The 23964-nt window shown below is 38.9% G+C and overlaps 1 protein-coding gene across 4 annotated transcripts in view; it reads right to left on the bottom strand.

Moving 5' to 3' along the window:
• Positions 1–668: 668 nt before the first annotated feature.
• The window catches only part of CPEB4 (cytoplasmic polyadenylation element binding protein 4), a 36593-nt gene continuing 13297 nt past the window's right edge, over positions 669–23964 (bottom strand). For 2 of the 4 annotated variants that reach the window (XM_090150596.1, XM_090150597.1), the window contains exons 3-9: positions 13368–13391; positions 11155–11328; positions 8852–8941; positions 8082–8200; positions 7097–7211; positions 6700–6881; positions 669–3435 (exon numbers count right to left, since the gene is read on the bottom strand). In XM_090150596.1, the coding sequence (XP_090006722.1) occupies positions 3208–3435; positions 6700–6881; positions 7097–7211; positions 8082–8200; positions 8852–8941; positions 11155–11328; positions 13368–13391 (932 nt within the window). In that variant the 3' untranslated portion in view covers positions 669–3207. The remainder of the gene's footprint in view (positions 3436–6699; positions 6882–7096; positions 7212–8081; positions 8201–8851; positions 8942–11154; positions 11329–13367; positions 13392–23964) is intronic. The other 2 variants (XM_031598108.2, XM_090150598.1) reach the window with 1 other exon arrangement.

The raw sequence follows: 23964 nt of genomic DNA, 5'->3' as shown, positions 1-23964 counted from the left end.
CCTTTACATACAAAATAATCAGAAACACTTTATTTTACATTGCAAAAATAACCATGTAATTACTCTGTAACTACACTGTAAATACATGGCCGGTGCCATGCTAGTGTGATAAAACTACATGCTCATCAGCCCCTTTGCAAATCCAAGTGATACCCTAAGACCGGTAAACTAATTACATGTTAATTATGTTTGGAGCTACATGGTAACCCCAACTACAAATCCCATGTAATCAGAAGGACGTGTCGTCACTACTTAAGTATACAGAGTAATGCCTATAATTGTTTATGCCCTGTAAATCGAAGTGTAACCAAATAATCTGTAAACACGCTTGTCACACAATCACAAGTGAATATTAGTAGAATAACAACTTCTTACATTAGTCATGCATACTAACATTACGCGCCTGCCACCTAGCAGGCTCTCTTTTATTCTTTAAATATAATTTAAAAGAGTAGACACATTTCTGCATCAAACACCTAACATCAATTCTTTATTAATATTAAAAATGGCTAAACATTCACCAAAAACGTCTGCATTTGTGTATCATCTTTAAAAACTCAGTAAGAAGCGGTAGACAATTTTGATGTTTCTTTGCTTTTAAATCCTACGCTATATTTATGCATTTAAATTTCAGGGTCTAAAGACAGTGTCATTTGTCACTTTCATGCTTTTCTTCTTTAATTCTCAACTTTACATATACTATTTCTTAAATTATATGTACACCAAATACCTGGTGCTGGGCTAAGATGTTTAAGCAACATGCTTTCTTTTCTCTGCAGATTCTAAAATAGCATTGCCAGTGCACAACATCCATAATTCAAAATGTATGCAGAGCACTGAAATGTATAAAAAGCAGAATATAAGAAAATAAAATTTATTAAAATTATTTATATTAAAAAATGAAGTATATGAAGATCTCTCAGTAATAAAAGTACAAAAAGCTACTCTTTGCAATATGAAAAATTGAGGTATTGCATAAAGAGATATCCCGTCAGTGAAAAGTGTGCCTAAAAATGCTCACTGTTGGAAAAACAAGATATACAAAAGTAGTGCATAACAAATATACATTATGTGCATGACAAAATAAGTTAGCTACAAAAACACTGTACCGAAATTCAGCAGGTCATGTACAAAGGGAAAATTATTATTCAAAGCTAGTTCTCAAACAGTGTTATTTCTCGTAATGGTAACCCATCTCACCTGTTTACTGGGTAGGATCGGCACAATAGCACACCCCAAAGCCACCTACAAGCATTAAAAAAATTAAAGGAACATTCCAACTCTAATTATGTACTTCAGAGAAAAAAAAGTCCCTGACAATCTACACAAGAGCACTCTGCATTTGCATTACTGTTGTCAATATTTTCAGGGATTTCATTAAAAGCAGCTCCCTTTCTATACTTGACTAATAGACAGCAAATGTCTCCATTTTGACCTTTGGAACTCGAGAAGGTTCATTAAAGCCTGTATTGAAAATAAAAACTGCTTCTCATAAAGATAATCTGGGCTGGGGGACAGGACGAGGGGGCCGGCAAACGCTTTCAGCGCAGCAGATGTTTCCCAAGCAGTGCTGAGGCAAGTCTTTGGTCTGAGAGAATCTAGGATGGTACCACGCCAGTCGGGCGGTTTAGAAGATTGCCACTGAACCTGTTTGGTTGCACACTGCTAAGGAGTAGTTTCAGAAGCTGGCCGGGGCTTTAGTTCAAAAGTAAGAAAAATTATGTTCAGAACTACTCCTTCATTCAGCTATTTCAAACTAAACCCCTGCACCCACTCTTTATCATTCCATTAACATGTACTGTGTTAATGCTTCTCAAGGTAGAATTTGTTTATAATAAAGCAGGCATTAACTTAGCAATGTTGGCACTTCAAATACCTGTGTTTCTCTATTTTTCCATATTAAGTTCTGAAGAAGAGGAATTTTAGCTGGGATTCTTTCTACAAGAAGAGTAAGAAAGGCATATGCATGCTTGCACCGTTTCATGCACAAAACAGTGCAAAACGAGACCTGGAAACTATGGAGGTTCATGCCTTCTGTTACAACTAAGTTAGAGAGTATTCAAAACTAACTTTACATCCATGATGGGAAACCAGTAAGCAGCCGATTTTAGTTTGTGTGACACACTGGAATATCAAAACTTCAGTAAAAATTAGTGATATCCTTGAGGTATCTTAAGGTTTTCTAGTTTTTCATGTCAAAATGGAGAGCAAAGGCTGGCCCCTGATGAATGTTAGTATATTAGGATATAGAGTTATATATAGCCATCAAAAATAAAATCTATATATTTATCCTTCAGGAGAGGAAATGCCAGTTAACTAGTTGTCATTACTCTAGCTTTGGTTGGACTTCTAGGGCTGTAACCAGACAATTGAATTCTCTTAAACATAAAGAAAAAAAAGTGCACTCCCCCCTCAGTAGTAACTTTACTCAACTTTTACATTCAGGAATTCTTAAAATGTAATAATTTTGATGAAAATATAGTAAGCTCTGCCTATCTCATTACTAATTTGGATGTGGGTGGTAGTCAGAGGCAAGGTCAGATATATACCGAGCAAAAATTTCAGCCTCAAAACCCTTAAAAGATTAAAGAAAGAAAGAAGGAAAGAAAGAAAGAACTATCATTATTAAAATGCTGCTTCAACTTTACTCATGCATTTTTGTTGCTTTAAACATGCTCTTTCCTGTTGATAGGTAAACGCTAACTTCATCTGTTGCTGGAAAAATCCAAAGTCAAAACAAAACGAGAGGCAAAAACAGGCTTCCCTGGGGAAAAGTGTCAGAACAGACTTATAGTGTTATTGTTACACGGTTATTTTAATAAAAGTATTCTTATGTTCTTTATTAACAATAATTTAATTAAAAAACCAAAATACTCTATTGTTTCAATTCTCTTAATATTTTTCTCTCCTCTAAGAAAACGTTGCATGAAATTAAGTGTTCTCTCCCTAGTAAAGACAAGAGAATGCAACTCACTTGCAACATGTTATCAATACGAAAAGGAGTTCCCAATACAGTTTTCAATGACAAGATTCTACAAAATACCCATATTATAGGTCATTCTTTCATTATACTATTGTTAAATTACAGACTACTACAAAAGGACATGCTATCTTGAATAAGAGAAAGGGCAGGGTGGGTAGGGACAATCAGGATAACAGAAGAGTGCACTTAATTTGAGGCCTGCATATGAGCGCTGCAGCGATCATTTAGTTCCAGCGGAATGAAATATGTCTTGGGCGATCTCCTCCCTCCTTCACCAGGGGCTTGTGGAATTCCCTGCCAGCGCGTGAATGGATAGCAGCCCAGCAATATTCACAGTAATACTGCAGACAGGTAACATTAGCACAGAAAAATGGAGCAAATTTTCCACCGCAACGGGCCCCCTGACATTCATCACAAAGTTGATCATCCAAGACATATGGCTTAACTTCCACCTGCATACAGAAAACGAGAAGAAAGTTTACAATTCTTAATTACAATGTAGATGAAGACAATCCCACAACATATACTATTTGTATTCTAGCAGGGAACAACACAGACAAGAATTAAATGCCAAAACTCATAGGCATTTAACACGAGAACAATCTTGTTCCCACTGCCTTCCTTGATCCTTCAAAAACAACCAGAATCCAATGCTCAGCATCAGCTTCACGCAAGCTGTCATTTGTTTGCAGAAAGGAACAATCAACATGTTGCTGTAGAACTGATACACACAGATTCACATCAGAACACTGGAGAATTCTGGGGATTTATTTTTAAGAAGCGTGATGCACAACTAAGCTCCTACCCGTTCAGGTAGGAATGTAAACTGTTTACACAACACTGCCTGCAGATTAAATGTAGTTTGCAAATTTCAACGTCTGAATCCCCAGCTTTAAAAAAAAAAAAATCATTATCTTCAATAAACAGCACATCTCTGTTCTCTTTTTCTGTGGCTTTGTCCACTCAGCAAAAAGAGACCCACCTACTCTTGCTGGTATCAAATACGAGGCTTAAAATGGGACTGATGACCATCTACTTAGTTGGCATGAAGGACCAGATGAGCAGCAGACAAGAAAGAAGAAACATTTAAGTTCTTAATTGATAATGACTCACAGGAACTTACCAGCTGGTGCTACAAGGATACATCTACGCTGCAACATCTGCAGGCTACTAGCTTTTAATCTAGGCATTTGCATACCAAAAACAAACCCCTGCCCACAATGCAGAATGCTGACTGTGTGACAGGAAGGCGAAGCTTGCTGCTCTCAGTATACAAGCTGGCTGGAGTACAGCTCATTTAGACATGCCTACGTGTTCAAATAGCACTGCCATCCCTTACAGGCTGGATTTCACCTCATAACCAATAATCACTTCTGCTCCCACTCCTTCACTCCCTAGGACTATGGAAGGTCCATGTGCGCATCAGGAGCACAACAGCAAACCTTAAACCTCACCTTAAAGAAGCATACAAACAAGTTCCTGTCCTGATCGTGTTTGTGAGCCCCTCTCTGAAACCCGTGCCATCAGGCATTTTCAAAACCATTTCCAAATATCCAACAGCAACTGGTGTCTCTACCTTGTCCTGCTATTTCTGCATCTGTTTAGGGATGGCTCCTTCTTCAACTCATAAATCTCAACTGTATGCCAGCTGACTCACAGTTCCTAGCATTTTAAACTCACCCAATCCTAATAGGCTCCAGAGAAGGCATTGTAGTTGGTTCACATCATCTGTACTTACAAACTACTTGGGAGACAATACAGCAGCCTTTTCCCTCCTTCTTTTTCTTCCCTCCTACTGATACTGTTTCCCAAACACTCCTCCACACCAGCTCAGAAGAATGGATTTATAAAAGAGTAGCAAAAGACTGAAGGGAGGGAGACTTCACTTTCTCCCTTTGTCATTTGAGGTTTGCTAAGCAGTTTGAGGTTGAGCTAAGAGGACAAAATACAGTTATGCTGTGCTGACCTCCTTAACATGGCAGCTCTGCAGCTTTACTGTGCTTGAATATATGTGTTCAGAGGCTGGCTTAGGCTGCAACCTAAAGGCCATACTACAGCACAGGTAATTATACCTCTGCTTGCTTTAGCCTGTTACTGCACCACTGGTTTCTGTGCAAGTCTATAAACCACAGATATGAGTCAGAGTCCTCAACACATTTATTCAGTGTGTGCTATAGTGCACAGGACCAACATGACCTGAATTTCTTACCCATGCTGGCTACACGGAGGCTTTACAAGAAGTACCTTAAAGTACAGCAACTTCATCAGGCACACTTAGGGTGGCAGCACACAGCAGAAGCTCAGTAGCAGTGGGCACTGCAGGCCACTGAGCATTTACCTTGCACTGCCTCTCTGAAGGGCACATCTGTTAGCAGCACCTCCTTGCCTAATTTTACAGGAAATCCTTTCTTGTTATTACTTTCATTTTTATTTGTACAGAAAAACTTAATTAGAAAAAAACAACAACAACAAATAGCAAGTAATTAATAAAAAGCATTATTTCCATTGTTGCCTTTTTTCTATCTTTTATGCAACCAAACGCTCTTATAACGAATCCTCTGAGCATTTATCTCCCCATGGCTTTTCTGAACACACAAAATGGGGAAATACAGAGGAGGAGGAGAGAAGGAAGGGGAAACAGATTGCAAAATACTTGCCAGAGTTCACAATTACTTAAATTTCTAGTCCCGACAGCTTCAATGGACCTATTCACCCAAATGTCTGCTTATGCAAGCAGAAGTTGCACAAGGGCAGCCCAAATTATTTGTTCAAAGCCATACAGAACTTATTTCAGAGCCAAGATCAGAACAAAGACATTCCATCTCACAGGCCCTGAGACAAACAGTTGTTCTACCCAAGCTTTATAGCCAAGGGAGAAGTGAAATGATAATCAGCTCATCAGCCAAGTTTGGGGGTTTTCTTCTATAGTGATAATAAAACTGAAATAAATAGTGACAGTCATGTAAGGAAAATTCAGAGACAAAGCAGCAGTGAGAACAACAGATATAGGGATCTCAGTTTCTCAAAATTGAGGCCCAAAGATCATTGCAATGGATAAAGTCACATTTGATATAGATAAGGGCAGACACAAGCAAACTACAAATCTTATCAACATATTCCTTTAATTTATATTAACAAATTAAGCAATAAATAATTATAGATTATCACTGAAACAATTAACTGGGCAGCTTTTACACACGACGTGCAGGATGACTATGAGGCTGTGATGCCTGCTGAAGAGTTCACAATGCATTACTGTGATGTTCTTCAGAACCACTCAGCTAATAATGCATAACAGTAGAGCTACATTCTGCCCATTCTATACAAAGATGCAGAACACGAGTAAAAACTGCTCCACCCTTAACAGATACCCTCCTCTCTGACATTATACAAACACTACGAGTGCAAATCCTTGCAGTGGGAGTATATGACGAGTGTAATATTCTTATAAAAGGGCAAGGCAGCTGACATGCTTCCCATTATGCTAAGCAATTTGAGGAAGTCAGCTTCACAGTTGCCTCCCACGTTCCAGAAGCAATAGCTTTGCACCACTCCATCATTTTTATTCTGTGTTGTATCTTAGTGGCACAATCTAGCCTTAAATACACAACGCATCTGATATAACATTTACAGTCTTCACAATGACACACATTTACATGGAAAGCCATTTCTAGAGAAGGCACTGAAAAAAAATAGAATACGCTTGAAGACCTTACCCGTTTATCTATCTCTCCATGCTGCAGCTGAACAAAGCGAGCACTGATAGCAGCTATGTAACTCTGTTGATTAGAAAATGCAACCCGCCCAGCTCCTTTTGGGTACTTCAGCTCAGGGTCTGTGTCAATTCCAGCATAGCACACCCCTCCATAGAGTCGATCCATTATCATTGCAAGTTCCACTAAACCAGAAAGGAAAATGAAACAGTGTAGGCTTGGTTATTTTTTCTCCCCCTCTACAAGCATCCAATGTGATAGTTCATTTGTATCCATGTGCCCCACTGCAAGTGTCAGGAACACTTCATAGTTCATTTGCTGAAATAACTTCTCTCCCCCCTTGCTCCCCAAATCAGACTGCATATTCAACATGCCCAGTGCTGCGGAACACGCAGTGTACCTGCTCGTAAAGGCCGAGGAACACCACCAACAAAAATGGTTTTTCGTGGGTCAAGAGGCTGTGAACCATCCATAACAAAATCACTATCACTAAGGTTCCAAGGCCGGATCTGAACCTATGGACAAAAAGCCTTTTTTTTTTAACCATTCACAATTCAAAGTATATCAGTAATATAACTTAAAACAGTATTCTACAAAGTAGAAAGCCTGCTAAACTGCACTATTTTTAACTCCCTATTCAGCAATCATTTCCCAAAATGAAACGTTAATAAGCTCCACTTGATTGTACCAAATTTCACCACTTCCTTGTTACCCACATTTCTGGGAAAAAAACTCACCCCTTACTTACGCATTTACTTAATCGTGGCCAAACGGTGCTGTATGAACCACACCACTGCACACATATCTTCACTATTCGAGTTGGTCTAGGCAAGTGTAAGCACCAGACCAGTGTTATCTCAATGGAACAGGCTCAAATGTGCGTGTTTATTTACTATGACAAACTAGCAGCTTTATATTTACCTACTGCTGGCTGAATTTGAAAGTGCAAGAATATGACAGAAGTCTCCCAGTATTAACAGACTTGCATCAGTCACAGAATCATTTGTATTAATAATGTACAGTTCTGTGCCATATTATGCTTTTTTTATTTGTCTCTGTCAAAACAGGTTGCATGCAACACTACAGATAATATTACAATTTTATTGCATATGAAGGATAAAATACCTGCCTGAAAATATATTTATTACATCAAAAGTGAAATTCAGCAAACCTTTTTCTAACAAAACTGAGAATTGTAACTATACTTCAACACTTCCTGATGTCTACTTTAAAAATATGCTATTCATCTTTTTGAAAACTTAATTTGGCGATGTGGGGAAATTTAAACATTAGCATTCTGAAGACAGGAAAAATAAAAGGCACCTGAAGAGTACAATTTCTGGTTATCATACGAGAATTGTGCAGGCCCTGAAAATTCTACCTACCGGTTTGTCTTTGATAGTGGGGCTGGAAACACAGAGATAGAGCTTTCCGTCTTCTTCAATACATGCATCAATCAGTGCCTGCACAGAGCTTTCATCTTGGAACAGCAAAAATGCGTATCCTACCAAAAGGGAAAACAAGCACATAATTTCTTTCCTCTATTCACCTTATAGTACAGTAACTTAGCCCCAAATTGTGCTTGGCACCGTGTCATCATGCTACTATATGACAAAGGACAAACTTTAAGATTCCCTCACACATTCCCGACCAAACTTCCTGTAAGATCTCTGACAGTCATGAAGGAAAGAAGGGAGGGAGATTGCTGATCAACACATTCTCTCCCCATTTCCTTTGAAAAAGAAAAGCCAGTAGTAAGAACTGAACAAAAGCCACAGCTGTGGAGGCATGCTTCCCAGCACTGCTGTTAATATAAGGTGCTAGTACTCTCTGGCATCTGTGAACAGTATTTAACTGCTTTACAGAAAACTAGCCTTGATTATTATTACAAAAGCAAGTAAAGCAGAACAAGGAACAACAGGAAAAAATAAAAAAAGAAAGAAAAGGAAAACCGAATAAAGTAATAACAGGAAGTTAGGGAATAATTGTTTTAGTGCAGAATAATTGCAAAGCCCATTCTAAAATCAGTTTATAACCCAAGGATTCATCATTCTTTCCCCTAAACTTTGGTCATCACCATAAAAATCTCTTTTGAAGTTGAGTCTTATCAAGAAAAATGAATTCTAGAACAATGATACCATTATCAGATATTTACCCTTAGGAGGAAAATAAGATTTGCTTTCTGCCTTGTGTGGCCAGTCTACAATCAAAGGTCCAAAGCGACGAAAGCTAGCAGTGATCTCATCTACACAGAGAGGAAAAAGGCATAAACTGAAATTAAAATCAGTTGATTGCAAGACAATTGAAAAACACAGACTTCATTTAGCTTCACTACATAAACAAACGTGGCATAGCCCTAATGGTTTACCAAATTACAGCAGTGCTTACTAGCTGATGGGGCATCTTCAGGACAAGTCAGAACACATGTTACAAAACAAGGCAGTTCAAAGATCTCTCTCTTATTTTAACTGCCGATTTCAAACCCACTAACAAACAGAAACTAAGTCTATACAGCTATCATAACACAGCTTCAACTATTCTGCCACAAAGAGTTCAAAGGCAACTTGCTAGTAAGCAACCAGCACCGCCAGTGGGTCTTAAAACTGCAGAAAGACTGGAGAAAAATGAGCAGGCTATCACAGGAGTCAGTCACACCTGCTCATACTGCATGTCAGTGCCACATCAGCAAATACTATCTGAGTGTGACCTCCAACTAATACAGAGCGAACTTCCACAATGGTGTTATGCAACATTATAGGAGAAGTGGCAAACAACACATAACTACAGCAAGAAACAACTCTTGCATCCATTGCAAATTTGCCTTCCACCTAAAGTTGCTGGTAAAAATGTGCATGTGCTAGTCCTGTAGGAGTCTTCTAGCTATAATTCTTGTTGAAAATGATAGTTCCCTTCTCCACAAAAGACATTCCACTTAAAGTTCTCTGAACAAGAATTTTTCATTAAGAAAAGGAAACAAAAAGAACAAACTTTCTGTTGCTGCAGTGCCATCTGAACTGGCACAATGCTTAGCTGAATTCTGCTTAAGGTGTTACAGACCCTTCTACAGCAGCACAGTGTTGGGGTTAGAAATCTGAAAAGGTGCTACTGGTTATGTTCCTTTCAGTCTGTTTATACCTGCTGATGACATTGCTAATGAAATAGCAGCTCACAAGCCATAGTACTGACAGCTGCTTTGTACCCAACAGATCATCAGAAATCCACCCAGGAAAAGAAGTGTGTCAAGGCTGCGTGGTGACGAAGATATTAACCAAAGAAAACATTACTTATTACATCTCTATTCCTATAACAAATCTTCATTTAGAACAGTAGTAAGACAAATTTCATTTTAAATTACATTACATAAAATGCATCTTAGAATTACAGTCAGAAGTTCAGACTCAGGTGTGAGACGCTTTAAATCACATCATCCTTTTTCTAATTCACACTCGTGCATTTAGCAAGAGGAGTGCTGACATGAAGCAACTGTGACACATACAAGCTACCTTCCCAGCACACATTTAGCAAAGGCTTTGTGCCTCGATAACTCAGCTTCACACAGACAGAACTATTGGTCTCATCTGTTTTTAAATCAACAAAAGTGACGAAGAAACAAACAAACAAAACTGTAATAAGATTTTCCTCTTGTAAACATCATGTTAGACATGACCTTTTAAATGCTGAAGGAATAAGTTATGTTAAACAGGATAAATGTAGCTCTTATGTTGGACGTGACTGTCAAGTTGTCATGCTGCAGTAATACAAACTGCAGTGCATTACAAGCTCTCTTCCTGACAAAAAGCAGGGACTAAAAATAATTTTGTGATTTGAAAAAAAAAAAAATAAAAGCAACTTTGCAGATTTACAGTTGAAGTTCTTCTAACCACCCCCACATCATGCTCTATACATACAAAAAACCAGAACTTTTTGATGAAAAAAAGCTTCACCATAATTGTGACCCTCACCATACACACTAGAAGCTATCACAGGATGCGATTGTGGCTAAAAATCACCTCTAAGAAACCATACATAAACCTCCACATATGAATTAAGTTACATACACCTTACAAATCTACTAGAAATCCTTTTCTTACTACTAGCTTCTGGTGCATACAAAATGACTGCAAAGTACTGTGACTTTCAACAGGGGATATTTACTTGTTCATTGTTGCACCACCACCCCCTTCTTATACCTCTTACTGCAAACTTCAGTTACACGTGTGATAACGTAAGGTTTTGTTCTTCAGCAGCAAAACAATGTCATAGCCAAAACTAGTCTGAATTTTCTCACATTTGCCACAGAGTAAAAGTGGCAATATACAAAACCTTATTTACACATCAAAGCTCTTCTGTAGAGTTAGAAAAACATTCTTTCAGTCAATTAACAGACAAAAGTTTTCACACCGCTTCTCTGCCATTAAGCCAAAAGGAGCTCTTCTGGGTAAGATTTTCGGAGCGTACCTTCATCGATGTCTGGGGGCAGCCCACCAACAAAAACCTTCCGGGAATACCGCTCCACTCGCTCCCCATTCTGATGGGAGAAGCAGTGAGGTGACCCCAACCCACTGTGCAGAGTCTGATCGCCACGTCCATCATCCAAGAACCCGTCTTCCATTGGAAACAGCGAAGACTGACCTGAAGAGGGGGTTAAAAGAAAAAGAAGGAAAAAACATACTAACAGAACAAAGCACAAACTGTTTTAATAGGTACTAATGCATATTAATGTCTTTTGTGTTGGCAGTACAACTGTTTGCAGTCTTCCCTTTTAATGAGCAATACTGTTCTTGATTTCATATGACTCTCAAAGTTTTCATTATCGTTCAGTAATTCAAATGTATTATTTCAGAGAAAAGGTCACGACCTCCTTCATAAAGGCACCACAACTAACAGAAATTTGAAACAAAATGGTACTTCAAATGGATGCTCAGACTACTGAGTACTGACTACTTTCCATAAATGTCATGTTTCTAATTAAAATTCTTTTAAAAGAACTTTCAAGTGAAAGAGAATAAAAGCCCCACTTTCCCCCACATCCCCACCTCTTTTTAGGGAGTTTCCCAATAGCAGACACTAGAACCTAAGCTGTACATAATCGCTTCCCAGTGAACAGCTTCTTACAAGGCAGAGAGAAAATTTCACAGCGCAGATGGCAAGAAAAAGAATTCTGCAACTAGATACATTACACATTTAGATCTCCTGATAGCAAAACAAATCACAAGCCACCCACTTGCAAATAACAAAAATATCCTGATAAATCTGGGAAGACCCACTCTCATTTACCACAAATGAAGACTGAAAACTCGGCAATACTGAGACATTCTCAGAAGGAAACTCACTTGGATGTTACAAAAGAATTGCATTCATGAACTCAGTCTTAGAGAAAATGTAGGCATGCTTCCCCTCACTGCCCAATACTCTTCTGTGATAATCCTTTTATCATAGATTTCTTTAATAACATTCATTACTTTTAAATAAGATTATCTGAATGCAACTGTATAACGTAATAAGCTGAGCACACAAACTGATCTCATCCCTGAATTCCTTCTTTGGTTACAGTATTCAATAGCTAAACAACAAACTCATTTCTATTCACTTAATGAGTGCTTTAGGCATAAATACACATAGGGAAAGTAACCAATTCATGAGGTGTGCCACAAGTTTTGGGATACATTTCCTTTCACCTGAGCTATGATATAATGTGCCTGCTTTTCCAGAGCTCATTACAATCCACCACAGTCATGTATTGCTACGGTTAATCTACGCTGCTCTGCTTCCTTCCTTTGAAAAGAAATTACTGTCATTTACTTCATTTTAAAAAAGGAAACAGCATCTTGAACAGCAGATTTACCAGATCCAATATCCTGGCTATTCCCATGCAAAAATCAAACAGTTCACAGGTTGAAAGCAAAAATAAAATAAAATAAAATAAACAGTCCACAGAATTTATATGAATAAAAAAAGGGAAGACTTGGCCAGCTTTCTTTATTTGAAACTTCAGGGATCGTTTTACTTCTTTGATTAAAATAACAATCTCTATATAATAAGACCTTCTTCTGTAACTAGGTAAACTTGGCCCTGTACTATGATAAAAATATCGTAATATATACTTAAATGATGCTTTGTTTTTCCCTAATGAACTGATGCGTATTTCATTTCTTTCATCTCTGAAGGCCCCAGTTCTGCAGGCATTGCTGGAGGGGAGCAATTCTCCATACCTTCACAGATCTTTTTAGGTTCATTAGCATTACCACTGCTGTGAGATAACTCAGTACGCATGCTTGCAGCATCTGCTTCTCTAACATAAGAGGCCAGGACAAATACTCACTACAGTCTCTGCTGCATCAAGAAAACCATCAGCACTCAAAGAACCAAAATAAGCTTCTCCAGCATTGGCATTCATAACATACACACAAACAGCAACACAGCTCTACGGTATAACATATCATACACATGTCCACTGAAAGGACTGTGATAGTCTCAGCCTCAATAGCACTGCTGTGGAGTACTACCTAATTCAGTTAAAATGTTTACTTACAGCATGCAGACTAGGGAAACTTATGTGAAACTGATGCTTTATACTCAGATATTTTGGAGTTTGCCCACTAGTAACAGCTTAATGTTTTTCTCCCATGAGACATTGTCAACATTAGAAAATTAAATAGGAATATTGTTACCTCGCCTTCTCCCATATGTCCTTGCTGCATGTTAAATGAGAAAGAAAACAGCCTTTCAAACATTGTTATAAGGACCAAAAGACCTTGATTTATTGCCTTTATTCTAACTCGGTGATTCTGCAGCCTTTTCATATTCCAGGTCATTTAAATTGTTGTTCATGAGCTGACCTCCCCTCCCACCCACAACACCACACCTTCCTTGCACCATCTCTTATTGACAAAACACGTTGCTTTGAAGCTGACAAGGTATTTGTGTAGTCAAAGAGACTTTCTGAAAGCAATGTAACTTCTTAAGTTGCACACTTCTTCTAGCATCTATCCCTCACTCCCCTGCTGGATATGCACCCGTACACAAATCCACCTTTCCTCACGCAGCAGGTGCCCTGCACTCAGCCCACCATGCCCCATGCTCTCTCCTTGCCAACACCAAGCACTGCCATCAATCATCATCGGACCTGCAGGACCAGCCCCAACAAACACATTGGACCTGCAGGACCAGCCCTAACAAACACATTGGACCTGCAGGACCAGCCCTAAAACAAGGAACGTGGAGGACAACAGTGCTCATTTCTGTTCCCAAATTCATTTGCTACAAGCACTTTACGCGACTGACAAAATCCTTGCTTGAAATTATTACTGGCAAATAACTAGCTGAAAAACTGAAATTCAAGGAGAAAATGTCTGGGTGGATAATCTGGCTTTCTGACCTCCTACAGTTTGTGCACAACAGTACAGAATCCCTCACACCGACTTTGTACATCACTGTAATAATTCAACGGCTTCCTGCTGCTTCCTAAAACAAATCAATTCTACCAGCAATAAGTACTACACTTTTTGGTGCCAGCTTCCAGTACCTGTTCAGCACGGTTACACTTTGTCATCACATTTGCACACTCTTTCTGTTTCAGCCTCATTAAAATCTGTACCTGAAAGAAGGCCAACTGTTTGAAAGGCTCAGGTTCTGCTGGCAAGTACTACGAGAAACTCGGAGCACATCACACGTTTTATTTTCCTTCCTCATTCAAAATTGAGGCTGACAATTAGTTTAAGTATTTAAATATCTGCAAACCGCAATAAAACATGAATAGCTCCCACTTTCGAAATAAAAAAAACGTATCAGTTCAATTTCCCTCACAATTATTTGGCACCTGTAAGATCATTTGTGTCTCTGATGCTTGGCTGATACGTTCACAGTTAACACAGAGATTAAAAAACAAGGCCTTTGTCTTCAGAGTGTAGAACATCACCTCACGTTCACACAGATCCTGGCTTTAGGGAAGAACCTGGGGGCTTTACATGTCTTGCTTACGCACAGAATCCAAGACGCTCACATAGCCCTCAAAGTGAAAAGTTTTGGGAAACTTGGCTTTCAGGGAAAGCAATCAGCAACCTTCCAACATTCTGACAGAGATCAGAAGCATGTGCACGTTTCAGAAACGCAGAGCACTTTCAAAACCAGCCCTGCCTATAAAGCCATAAAAATCCTGCCTGCAGTTCCTGAATCAGAACCAAACCGCACGAACTCCTGGCTTGGAACACCCACCCTTGGCAGCACTGCTCTCGGCACAGGCTCGGCTCCCACTGAGGATCTGTGTGCACAATTCAGGTCAGTCCTTCCTCGCTGCTTTGCCACCTGTGTCACTCACAACAATAAGACCTTTTCTCCTTTCCTGGCATGAAAAGCAGCAAAAAAAAAAAAAAAAAAAAAAAAAAAAAAAAAGCTCAGCCAGCAGCTATAAAGCATTTTCAGTGCCAAATACCACTGAAGAAGGTTTGAGAACCAAATACTGAGATTTTTTTTTTCCTCATTTAACTTGTTTTGTGCATTTGCTTCCTCTAACCCACAAAATACCAGCACTTGACATTTCAAAACGTTTCTCAAGAGCCACTTGTAAATTACCCCAGCACAGTACAGATACAAACTTTCTCCTCTCATTGAATTCAGAGCTCATCACATGCCATTAATTTTGCACAATGTAAAACAACCCTGAAACAAAAGAATGCTCTCTTGGCAGGCCAGGAAGGCAGCTAGCTGCCATCTACCAGCCCTGACTCTGGCTTTCATAATTTCATATTAAGAGAAATTTTATCCTAGCTGAACTGCAGCACAGCTGAAGTGCTTGCTGCCTCCCACTCTGCAGACTGGTAGAACGTGCAGCTGTATTTTGTGCCATTGAGTGCAGGGGATTTTCACAAATAGGTCAGCATTGGGGATGGAATGTTTCAAGCAAAAGGAGGAGCAAGCAAGAGGCATTGCATCTCCTGTGGAGAACGTCACCCCGACACACTCAGGGCCACGCTGCAACCGGGAGAACTATGCCAGCATCCAAACACAGCATTCACACTTAGTACTGATGTAAACACAATGCTCCAGAATGAACAGACCGACTGAGTGCTCAGAGTTGAATGATGGCTGTATCTTCATTCTCGCTTCCTTGCTATAGTCCAGGTTGATGCAACACCTTACAGTTCTGTGCTTAATTCCTCTTTGGTCCACAAGCTGCTCAAGGCAGTGATTGTGTTCTTTACATTTGCTATCAAACAGAATAATGCAGAGCCATCTTCTCCAAAACAGACCTGCTTAAAATCCTAAACATAGCTACAATTTTGTCTAGAAGGTACTCACTTTTTTTTTTTTTTTAATAATTCCCACTACACTAAAGCTGGGTTATAGTAAATCAATCTAAGTGGAACCCATAAATATCACTGATACTTGAATATTTCTTCCCTCCAGGAATCCCCACAGGGTCAGAGATAAAAAAAAAAAAAAAAAAGAAAATCAAAAGCAGAGAAGCAAATCACGAAGCACACTTCCCTGCTGCAGAATGGATGTTTGAATTATGTGTGTTTCACAGAAACAGCCACCCCACTGCTGGTGGCACTGAGCTTTGCCTTATGTTAATGTATGACTTCTAAGGAATACACAGGTTATAAAAAGTATCCAATCTTCTCCCTCTGTACATCTCCCGGTTTATGGGATGGAACAACTAACAGCATTTATTTTCCAGACATATGTGATACTGCTATACTTCAAAAATAAAAATGAGAAGGCAGAGTTTGCAGCTGGGAGAAGAAAAAGTATTAAACAACTTTGCCAATAAAGAACGAACCAAACAAGTTCTCAGATACAAAATACACACAAAGGATGGACTTTCTGATAGGAGGAAAGAAAAAAAGGATGCCAGATGCTAAAGATCAGTAGGTAGAATTTATTTGCTAAGTGACAGAATAAGATATTATTAACCCGTAACGACTTACTACTGATTTTATTGAAACACAGAGAAAAGATGCAAAAAACTTCACAAACCTTCCCTTTGTAGTTCTGGTTCACATGCACTGTTCCTGGATCCTTTACACAGAGCACACCCTCAAGAGAGGCAGATATCTGCAGAAGGGCAGGCTGAGCTCTGCCCATGCTTTAATGAATCACTTGAAAGGCGATTCCTGCATGTGACTCAAAGCTCAATTTACATTGGCATATACCAACACGCTGCAAGATTTAAAACCAGAGTTCCTTGAGTACAATAATAGGTTCAAAGCAACTTATTTTTGTCTGTGGAAGGAATGATCACAAGGCAGCCTGGAATGCAACATGACAGCTTTGTTCCTTTTTTTAAGCACCCTCACGCTTCAGTCCCAAGCAATATGGGAAGGGTAACACACACATACTCAAGTCTCTGCATCAAAACATTTCCCCATTTTTCATATTTACAGTAACTGTAAAAAAGACACTAATTTTTCCAGTAATTTATTTGAAAAATAAAGACAGAACTGTACTACAGCCCCTATCCAATTAGCAAGAGAAACAGATACTGCATTTTCAAGGAATCAGCACTTTGTTTCCTCTGCTTAGATACAGCTACTACAACAACTTTAAATCACACATGAACAACCAAGACATTATTTAGAATGCTTTCATGGAGTTGTCTCCACCTCCCTAACTCTTTGTGCACTAGTGACAGTATTTGTATATAGCCTTACTACAAAACATGGGAAAATTATTTATTATAAATAGTGTTATATGTGTTACCTATCATAAGTGTCCCCACACTCCACTCTTCTCATATCCACGCACTCTGACTGCCAAGCCAGGATTCCTGCTATCAGGATTTCTCGCAAAGTAAAACTTAAAGAATACATCTTTGTGTACCTCTGCATCTGCAAACCTGCAGCTATCAGAGACTGCAAAGGTCTGCTCTACTCATCTAAAAACAACAACTCTTTGATTTACCGAAAACAAAACCCAAAACACCCAGCATCACAGCCAACCCATCTGCATTGCAGTGAATGACAAATTAAGCCAAGTGAGGATGAATCTACTTCAAGATGTATTTTCAGACTCCTCTAATCAAACCTTCTTCTTCTTACGTCTCATGCTAAAGAAACCAGACAAAGAATACACAGCTTTATACTCCCAAGAAGTCTATAAAAAATTGCTGAAATCATTTGAAAGAATTTTTATTATTTATTTATTTAAGATAAAGCACCTGGTAGTAGACATAGGATATATATCCAGCCTGAAAGAACTGAGTAATTTGCTCTGATATTTAAAGAAAAATCAAAAAAAAAGAAATTTTTAAGAGCTGTTAACATCTCTTCAAAAAGCAGAATCCAGGCACAGAAGTTAAGCATGGACCTTGCTGAATCATTACTTGTCTCCAGTAAATCAAACAGCATTCAAAACCTAGTTTTCCTCTTCGATCCTCCAATAAAAAGCATTTCTGAATATTAAGAAACACAAGCAGACATCTCAAATGTGAGAAACAGCACACTTGCTTGCATGTACACTCTTTAATTTGTTCCTCTTAGGCCATCACACTCCACTCTCACAGCCAGTAAGTAAGCTGAAGTCTCCTGTGCTGCAGAGCCTTGAAATGACAAGCATTCAAGAATCAGCTCCCTTATTTTCATACCCAAGCTTTCAAGACAAACCAATTCAAATTGCATTTGTTGCAGGTATGCAGAAGTCCAGCTGGAAAACCACAAGTAGAAATTTGATAGTGGTCCAATGGAATTGATACATTAGTGGTTGACTTGAAGGAAGGGTATTATAGAAAGGTTTGCTGCTTTGCAAATAAAAATAAGTCCCAGGAAACTGCAAGTCTTTAACAGGTAATCCAGTTAAACTCCTGTGTTCTGTCCACCTTCTACGATGGCAAAGATACCTTCAGAACAGCCTATCCCAAAAGACTGGCTTAGCGGGGTCACTTGACTGTCTTCACCACAAGAGTTCTAGTAACAAACCACAGCAAGGTAATGCAGTGCTGTTACACAAACTCTTGTCCCATTTATACCTAAGTTTGATCTGTTTTCTTTTTTCAAAACTCATCCTCCTTTTCATTAAATCTCCCATTTCTTCTCGTTGCTCAGATTTAAGAAAAGCACATCAGCCCTTTCATTCTGCCCCTTTCATGCAATTCTATCCTGATAAACATGGTAGTGAGCATGCAAAACGTGGCTAATAAAGGATTCAAAGAACAAACGATTCAACATCAAGGAAAAAAGGCAAACAAAGTGAGCAAAAAGACAAGGAGAGCTATTTTCATCAGCCTGGGAGGAGAGGCAGGGAGAGCTCTGTCTTTTAAAGCCACAAACAGAGACTACTCATGGAACACAGCTCCAAATTAAAGGCTTCTTTGAAGATGATCTAGAATGACCAGCGATTATCAAAGCAAGGATTCAGAAAAGAAAAAAACATTTGGTGCACAGTAACTTTGAAACAAAGCAAAAGATTAAAAATTAAAAAAAAAAAAAAAAAGAAAAGGTGAATCTTAAAAAAAAAAAAAAAAAGTAAATGTAAAACAGAAACCAAGAAAACTTTAGAAAAGATCTTAACCAGATTAGCAAGGCTGTGGGTCTGGTATTCAGCACAACTTCGTTGGCTTTAACACCTGTCAAGATCAAGTCACCGGTTTCAACTCTAAATACTGAAGCAGTGTTGTTGTTGCTTTGTAGTATTTTAAGCAACAGGAACTGCCTGCACTTGCAGCATGTACATTGTTAGAAAATATCTTCTGTAAGGAGTATGAAATGTATTTTATTTAATTTTCCATGCAGACTCTGGAGATGGGACCACATGACCAGGAGCCTATGAGAAATGTTTCAAGATTGGAGAAAATAAAAACACAGACCTCCTGCCCTAATGAAGTTAACAGGAATCTTCACATTGATTTCAAAGCTGGACCAAGATCAGAAAACCCTGGGATATTTGTACTGCTCTGTGATGGCAGGGGAAGGAATTTCCTGGCCTCAAAGGGTGGTTACATTAATACCCTCTGCTCTTTGCTCGATGGCAGCACACATCGAGGTGTTATTCCTGCTTAGCTGAGTAACTTTGCCCAAAATCCTGCAGAAGTATAAACATGTCATCCTGTGACATCTGCATCATCAAATCCTGTACTTCTACAGAAATGCAAAGGTTATCGGAGGCAAATTCATTTTCAAGTATTTCCCAAAGTCTCTAAGCAGTGCCATCACCAACAGGCTACTTTAAACACTTAAAATTAAGGGTGTCAGTAAATCCAGAGGAATTAATTTAATGTAAACAGTAATTCAGCTCTTCCAACTGCTATTTCCTATAACTGGAAACAAACGTTTCTGAACATTTCCTAATAATTTTGGACGATTGCTAAAAATGTTTATAATATAACACCTGAAATACTGCGCTCCTGCCCTGGCATTTTTGTAGTATTTGTGGTACAATGAAGATTTATAGCAAACAATAAAGAAAGCAGCAACAGCAGTTGGACTCAATGATCCTTATAGGTCCCTTCCAACTGAGCTCAGTGGTTAATGGCAGAGCTGGGAATTCCCACTGCCAGGGGGGTTTCACTGTTTGTAGGTGAGAGCTTTGGTGCACTCTGAACAGCTCAGCAGAGTGCATCGACCAACATGTGAGAGGAACTGAGGGAAAAGAACAGCAACAGACTAAGAAGTTAAAATATTGAATATTATAATATCATAAAATTATGAACATCAGATATATTCACAAATAAAGCATGCCCTTATGCACTTACAGAACTTCTGTTCTAAGCCAGCTGAGAACTGTGGCTACAACAGCAACGGGAGCTGCTGATGGCAAACAACCACACGGACTGTTTCCACACCACAGCTCTGTCAGCACAGGGTGTGGGTTATTGCTGTTAGATCCAGTTCAGCAGTACCTTGAAACAACGTCACAATTGGTTTTACCCTTAATTAATATGCACCTCAGCCTGAAAGTGCTGTCAGCTTTTCCTGGTTACAGCGTAGGAGGTGAAATTCAGGAAGATCCCCCACAAAAAAAAAATAATATCCAAGTCCTAAAGACCATTACAGCAAGCCCTGATGGTGCCAGAAGCAGCAGAGGAGTTTTTGCACAATTTACAGTAAGTCGGGCACATCAATGTTGCAAGGGAATGATCCTTCAATAAAGGTAGCTGATGGCAGGCACACGAGTGCTGATGCTGCTCCTGCAGCCTGAGGGGAGACCACAACATTTCCCCTGGACAGGACACTCACAGAGGCCATGAGGACACCTGCAGCATTGGGCTGCAGATGCACACTCTGCCAGAGCCCTCTGACTTTCAGGACTCAGTAAAGAGAATGGTTTTGGTTGGAAGGGACCTTAACATCATCCAGTTCCAAGACCACTCCTGATTGTGTAACTGCACACAACAACAAGAGGGAAGAAAGTTTCATCTTGGCCACCAAATTAAAGCTTTACTCATTGCTATGAAAACGTAAAGATGTTTAAAAAAAACCATCTGTTATTTTAGATTCTAAACCTCAGTTAAAGCTCAGTTTGTCAATGCAAACATAAAGGGCCCACTTGTCTACAAAGGATCACAGTCTTTGTTATGGAGCCCATAGCAAAAAATTGGGCCATATTCTCACTAATTTTCTGGTTCATACAGGAAAGGAAATGGCCCATTTTACTCAATATGAATGTGTTGCATAATCCATACAGCTAGAAAAGAAACATCTAGTTCATCTTCTCCAGCACTCCAAAAATGCTGTCAAAACAATTTTCCTCCTTTTGATCACAGAACACTTTTTAAGGTTCAATGTGGAATCCCCACCTACTTTCTTTACAGCTGAAATAGTTTTTCAGATCAATATTAAGGTGCTGATGACTTCTTTCAATATACAATTGGGTTTATTTCAGTCAGAAAAGCCCCAAATGGTGCCAGTTCTCATCATTTTGGCACCTCTAAAATGCAGAGCTGCTGGCTGACTCGCTCTGCTGGTGTCTGTATGCAGACTCTGACCTTGCCCTACCTCTGAAACACTTCTTTTTGTGCATATTTACATTTGCTTTTTTACCATGCAGCATTCATACAGATAATGAACCATTCACACCCAAATTTTAGAGAGTTTTGCAGTGCCATAAGCAGATGTGCTGGTCTGCTTCAATTTCAGCCTGAGCAATTTGCAGGCAAAAAGCCTTGCACCCTAAGCTGAACCATAGGGTATTTCAGAAATAAAGCAGTCTGCTGCTGTAAAGTATTTAAAGACATTTCAGTGTCACTTAACAAGGAAATATTTAGTCAACCTACTACTATTACAGTAATGCTCAAATTGCCATCTGGAAGAGCCAGATTCAAAAATGAGGCTCTGGATCCCAGGCTCAGCACACGAAGGCCGAATGCACAGTGGAGAAGATGCAATTAGTCTCCAGGGAAAGGCTTCTGCAGATTGTCACTGGCTGTGCAGAATGCAGCACACTCACTTGTGTGGATAAAAATAACATATTGAAATGGCAGCTGCTCCGCAAAGGAAGAGGATTCATGCAGGGGTAAAAAATATACATCAGAATGAGGAAAAGAAACGGTAAAAGGCCTATCAGAAGAGCTAAATGGGAAGGCTGAATATAGTAATCAGGGGTAGTTAAGATTCACCTTTGAACTTCACCCAGCAGACATTACTTTGTATAGCGAGACAACACAATAACATGACTATAAGGCTCCTAAACAAACTGAAAGCATGGCTAATCACCTCAGTCAAGAAATACACACTGAATGGACTCGGTTAAACTGAAGAATTCCTGATTATTCATTTTGCAGGATCCAAAACCTGATGCTTTGAACGCAGCTTTTAAAGATAGAAAGGATTTCTTTAAAATCCCAAAAGCCAGCGGGTTCCAAACTGATTGGTATCTACTGTCTTGTCCATACTCTTGTGGTGAAGGTATATTTTAACATTTTCTCTCTCTGGAACTCCACTACAATATAGAAGAGGCTGGTGTTAGCGCTATGTACTAAACTCACATTAAGTCAACATTACGGCCTCTCAAGGACTTGGAAGACAGCAGAGAGACCTATTAGATCATCTAAATTATTTCCATGCCATTCTGAGATTGCTCTCTGCAGCATGTGTTATTAGTGTCTTGTCCAGGCTATTTTTAAAGTCTCAAACCCAGAAGCTTTTCCCTTTTGAGAGTATCCAACCTCAGTTTAAAAGCATTGCATGCACAAATTAGCTCATTTAAAATACAGAATGAAAATCTTCCTATGAAACTGATAATCTAACTGCAGGTATTTGAAATGGAGTGCAAGATTTTGAACTGACAATTGTAATTCACAATATTTTAGGAATTCCAGATCTGAAGTTCTTAGATTCCTTTCAATCAGTTTAAATAAAGGCAAGAAAAAGAAAACAGAAGAACCTGTTTTAAGACAATCTCACACCAACAGATATTGATGGGAAAAATTTAAAAAAAAAAAAAACATGTGAACCCTTTTTCAGAGTTGAAATGCACTTTGCACTGGCAAGGTGCAATTTTTTTTCCAGTTCTAACACTTGATTTAGCTAAAGGTATTTTTTCTCCTTAGAAATCCCACCCTGCTTACAGATGATCACTACAGCATTACCACACCATGGGAGATCCTAGTTTGAATAAAGATCCATTTCTAAGTATATTACAGCAAATTCATTTCTGTATCAGGTCTGCTGCAGCAGATAAGCAGCCACCAAGTTCAGCATTCTGCACATTTGAGTACAAGCAAGCTTAACACTTGTGCTGTGGAAATCCTTGAAAAAAATGAAGAGACTTCACAACGACCAAGTATTTCACATGAGAATATTTGAACTTTTCTTCTTCATTCTGAGGCTTTTTTTTTCCTTATGCTTTACACCTATTAATCATGAAACATAAAAATGTATAAAGAACTCAGGAAGAAACATCCAGAATAAAATCAGATTGATACCACTGTTCTGGTCAGTATGATGCAACACCTACAGAACTCAACACAAAGCATAGATGACTCTGCAAAGGAGATTAACAATTTCAAGCAGGAATAAATGTGTATCAGAACTATGTGTGTTCTTCACTGCCACACTTATTCCATCATTCTTAAGGTATGGAAAGCACTCAAAAAACACCCAAAGATTACAGTTGCAAATAACCCTTTCAAAGCATTTGAACAAAATATCAAACTACTCTACAGAACCACCCTTATCTAGTTGCTGAATATAAATACATACCAATCTGACTTTATTAACTCAATTTTTAAGAGAGATTTTATTTCCCTCCAGCCATGTCATTTTGTGTTGTTGTGTTGCCAGATCTGAGCAGCTAAAACTTGGGTTGGGCCTGCCTACGAAGATAAGGTCACAG

Source organism: Phasianus colchicus, chromosome 15 (genome assembly GCF_987193195.1).
Source record: "Phasianus colchicus chromosome 15, bPhaCol1.hap1.1, whole genome shotgun sequence".
Classification (NCBI taxonomy): domain Eukaryota; kingdom Metazoa; phylum Chordata; class Aves; order Galliformes; family Phasianidae; genus Phasianus; species Phasianus colchicus.
This window is presented reverse-complemented; position numbering and strand designations above follow the sequence as displayed.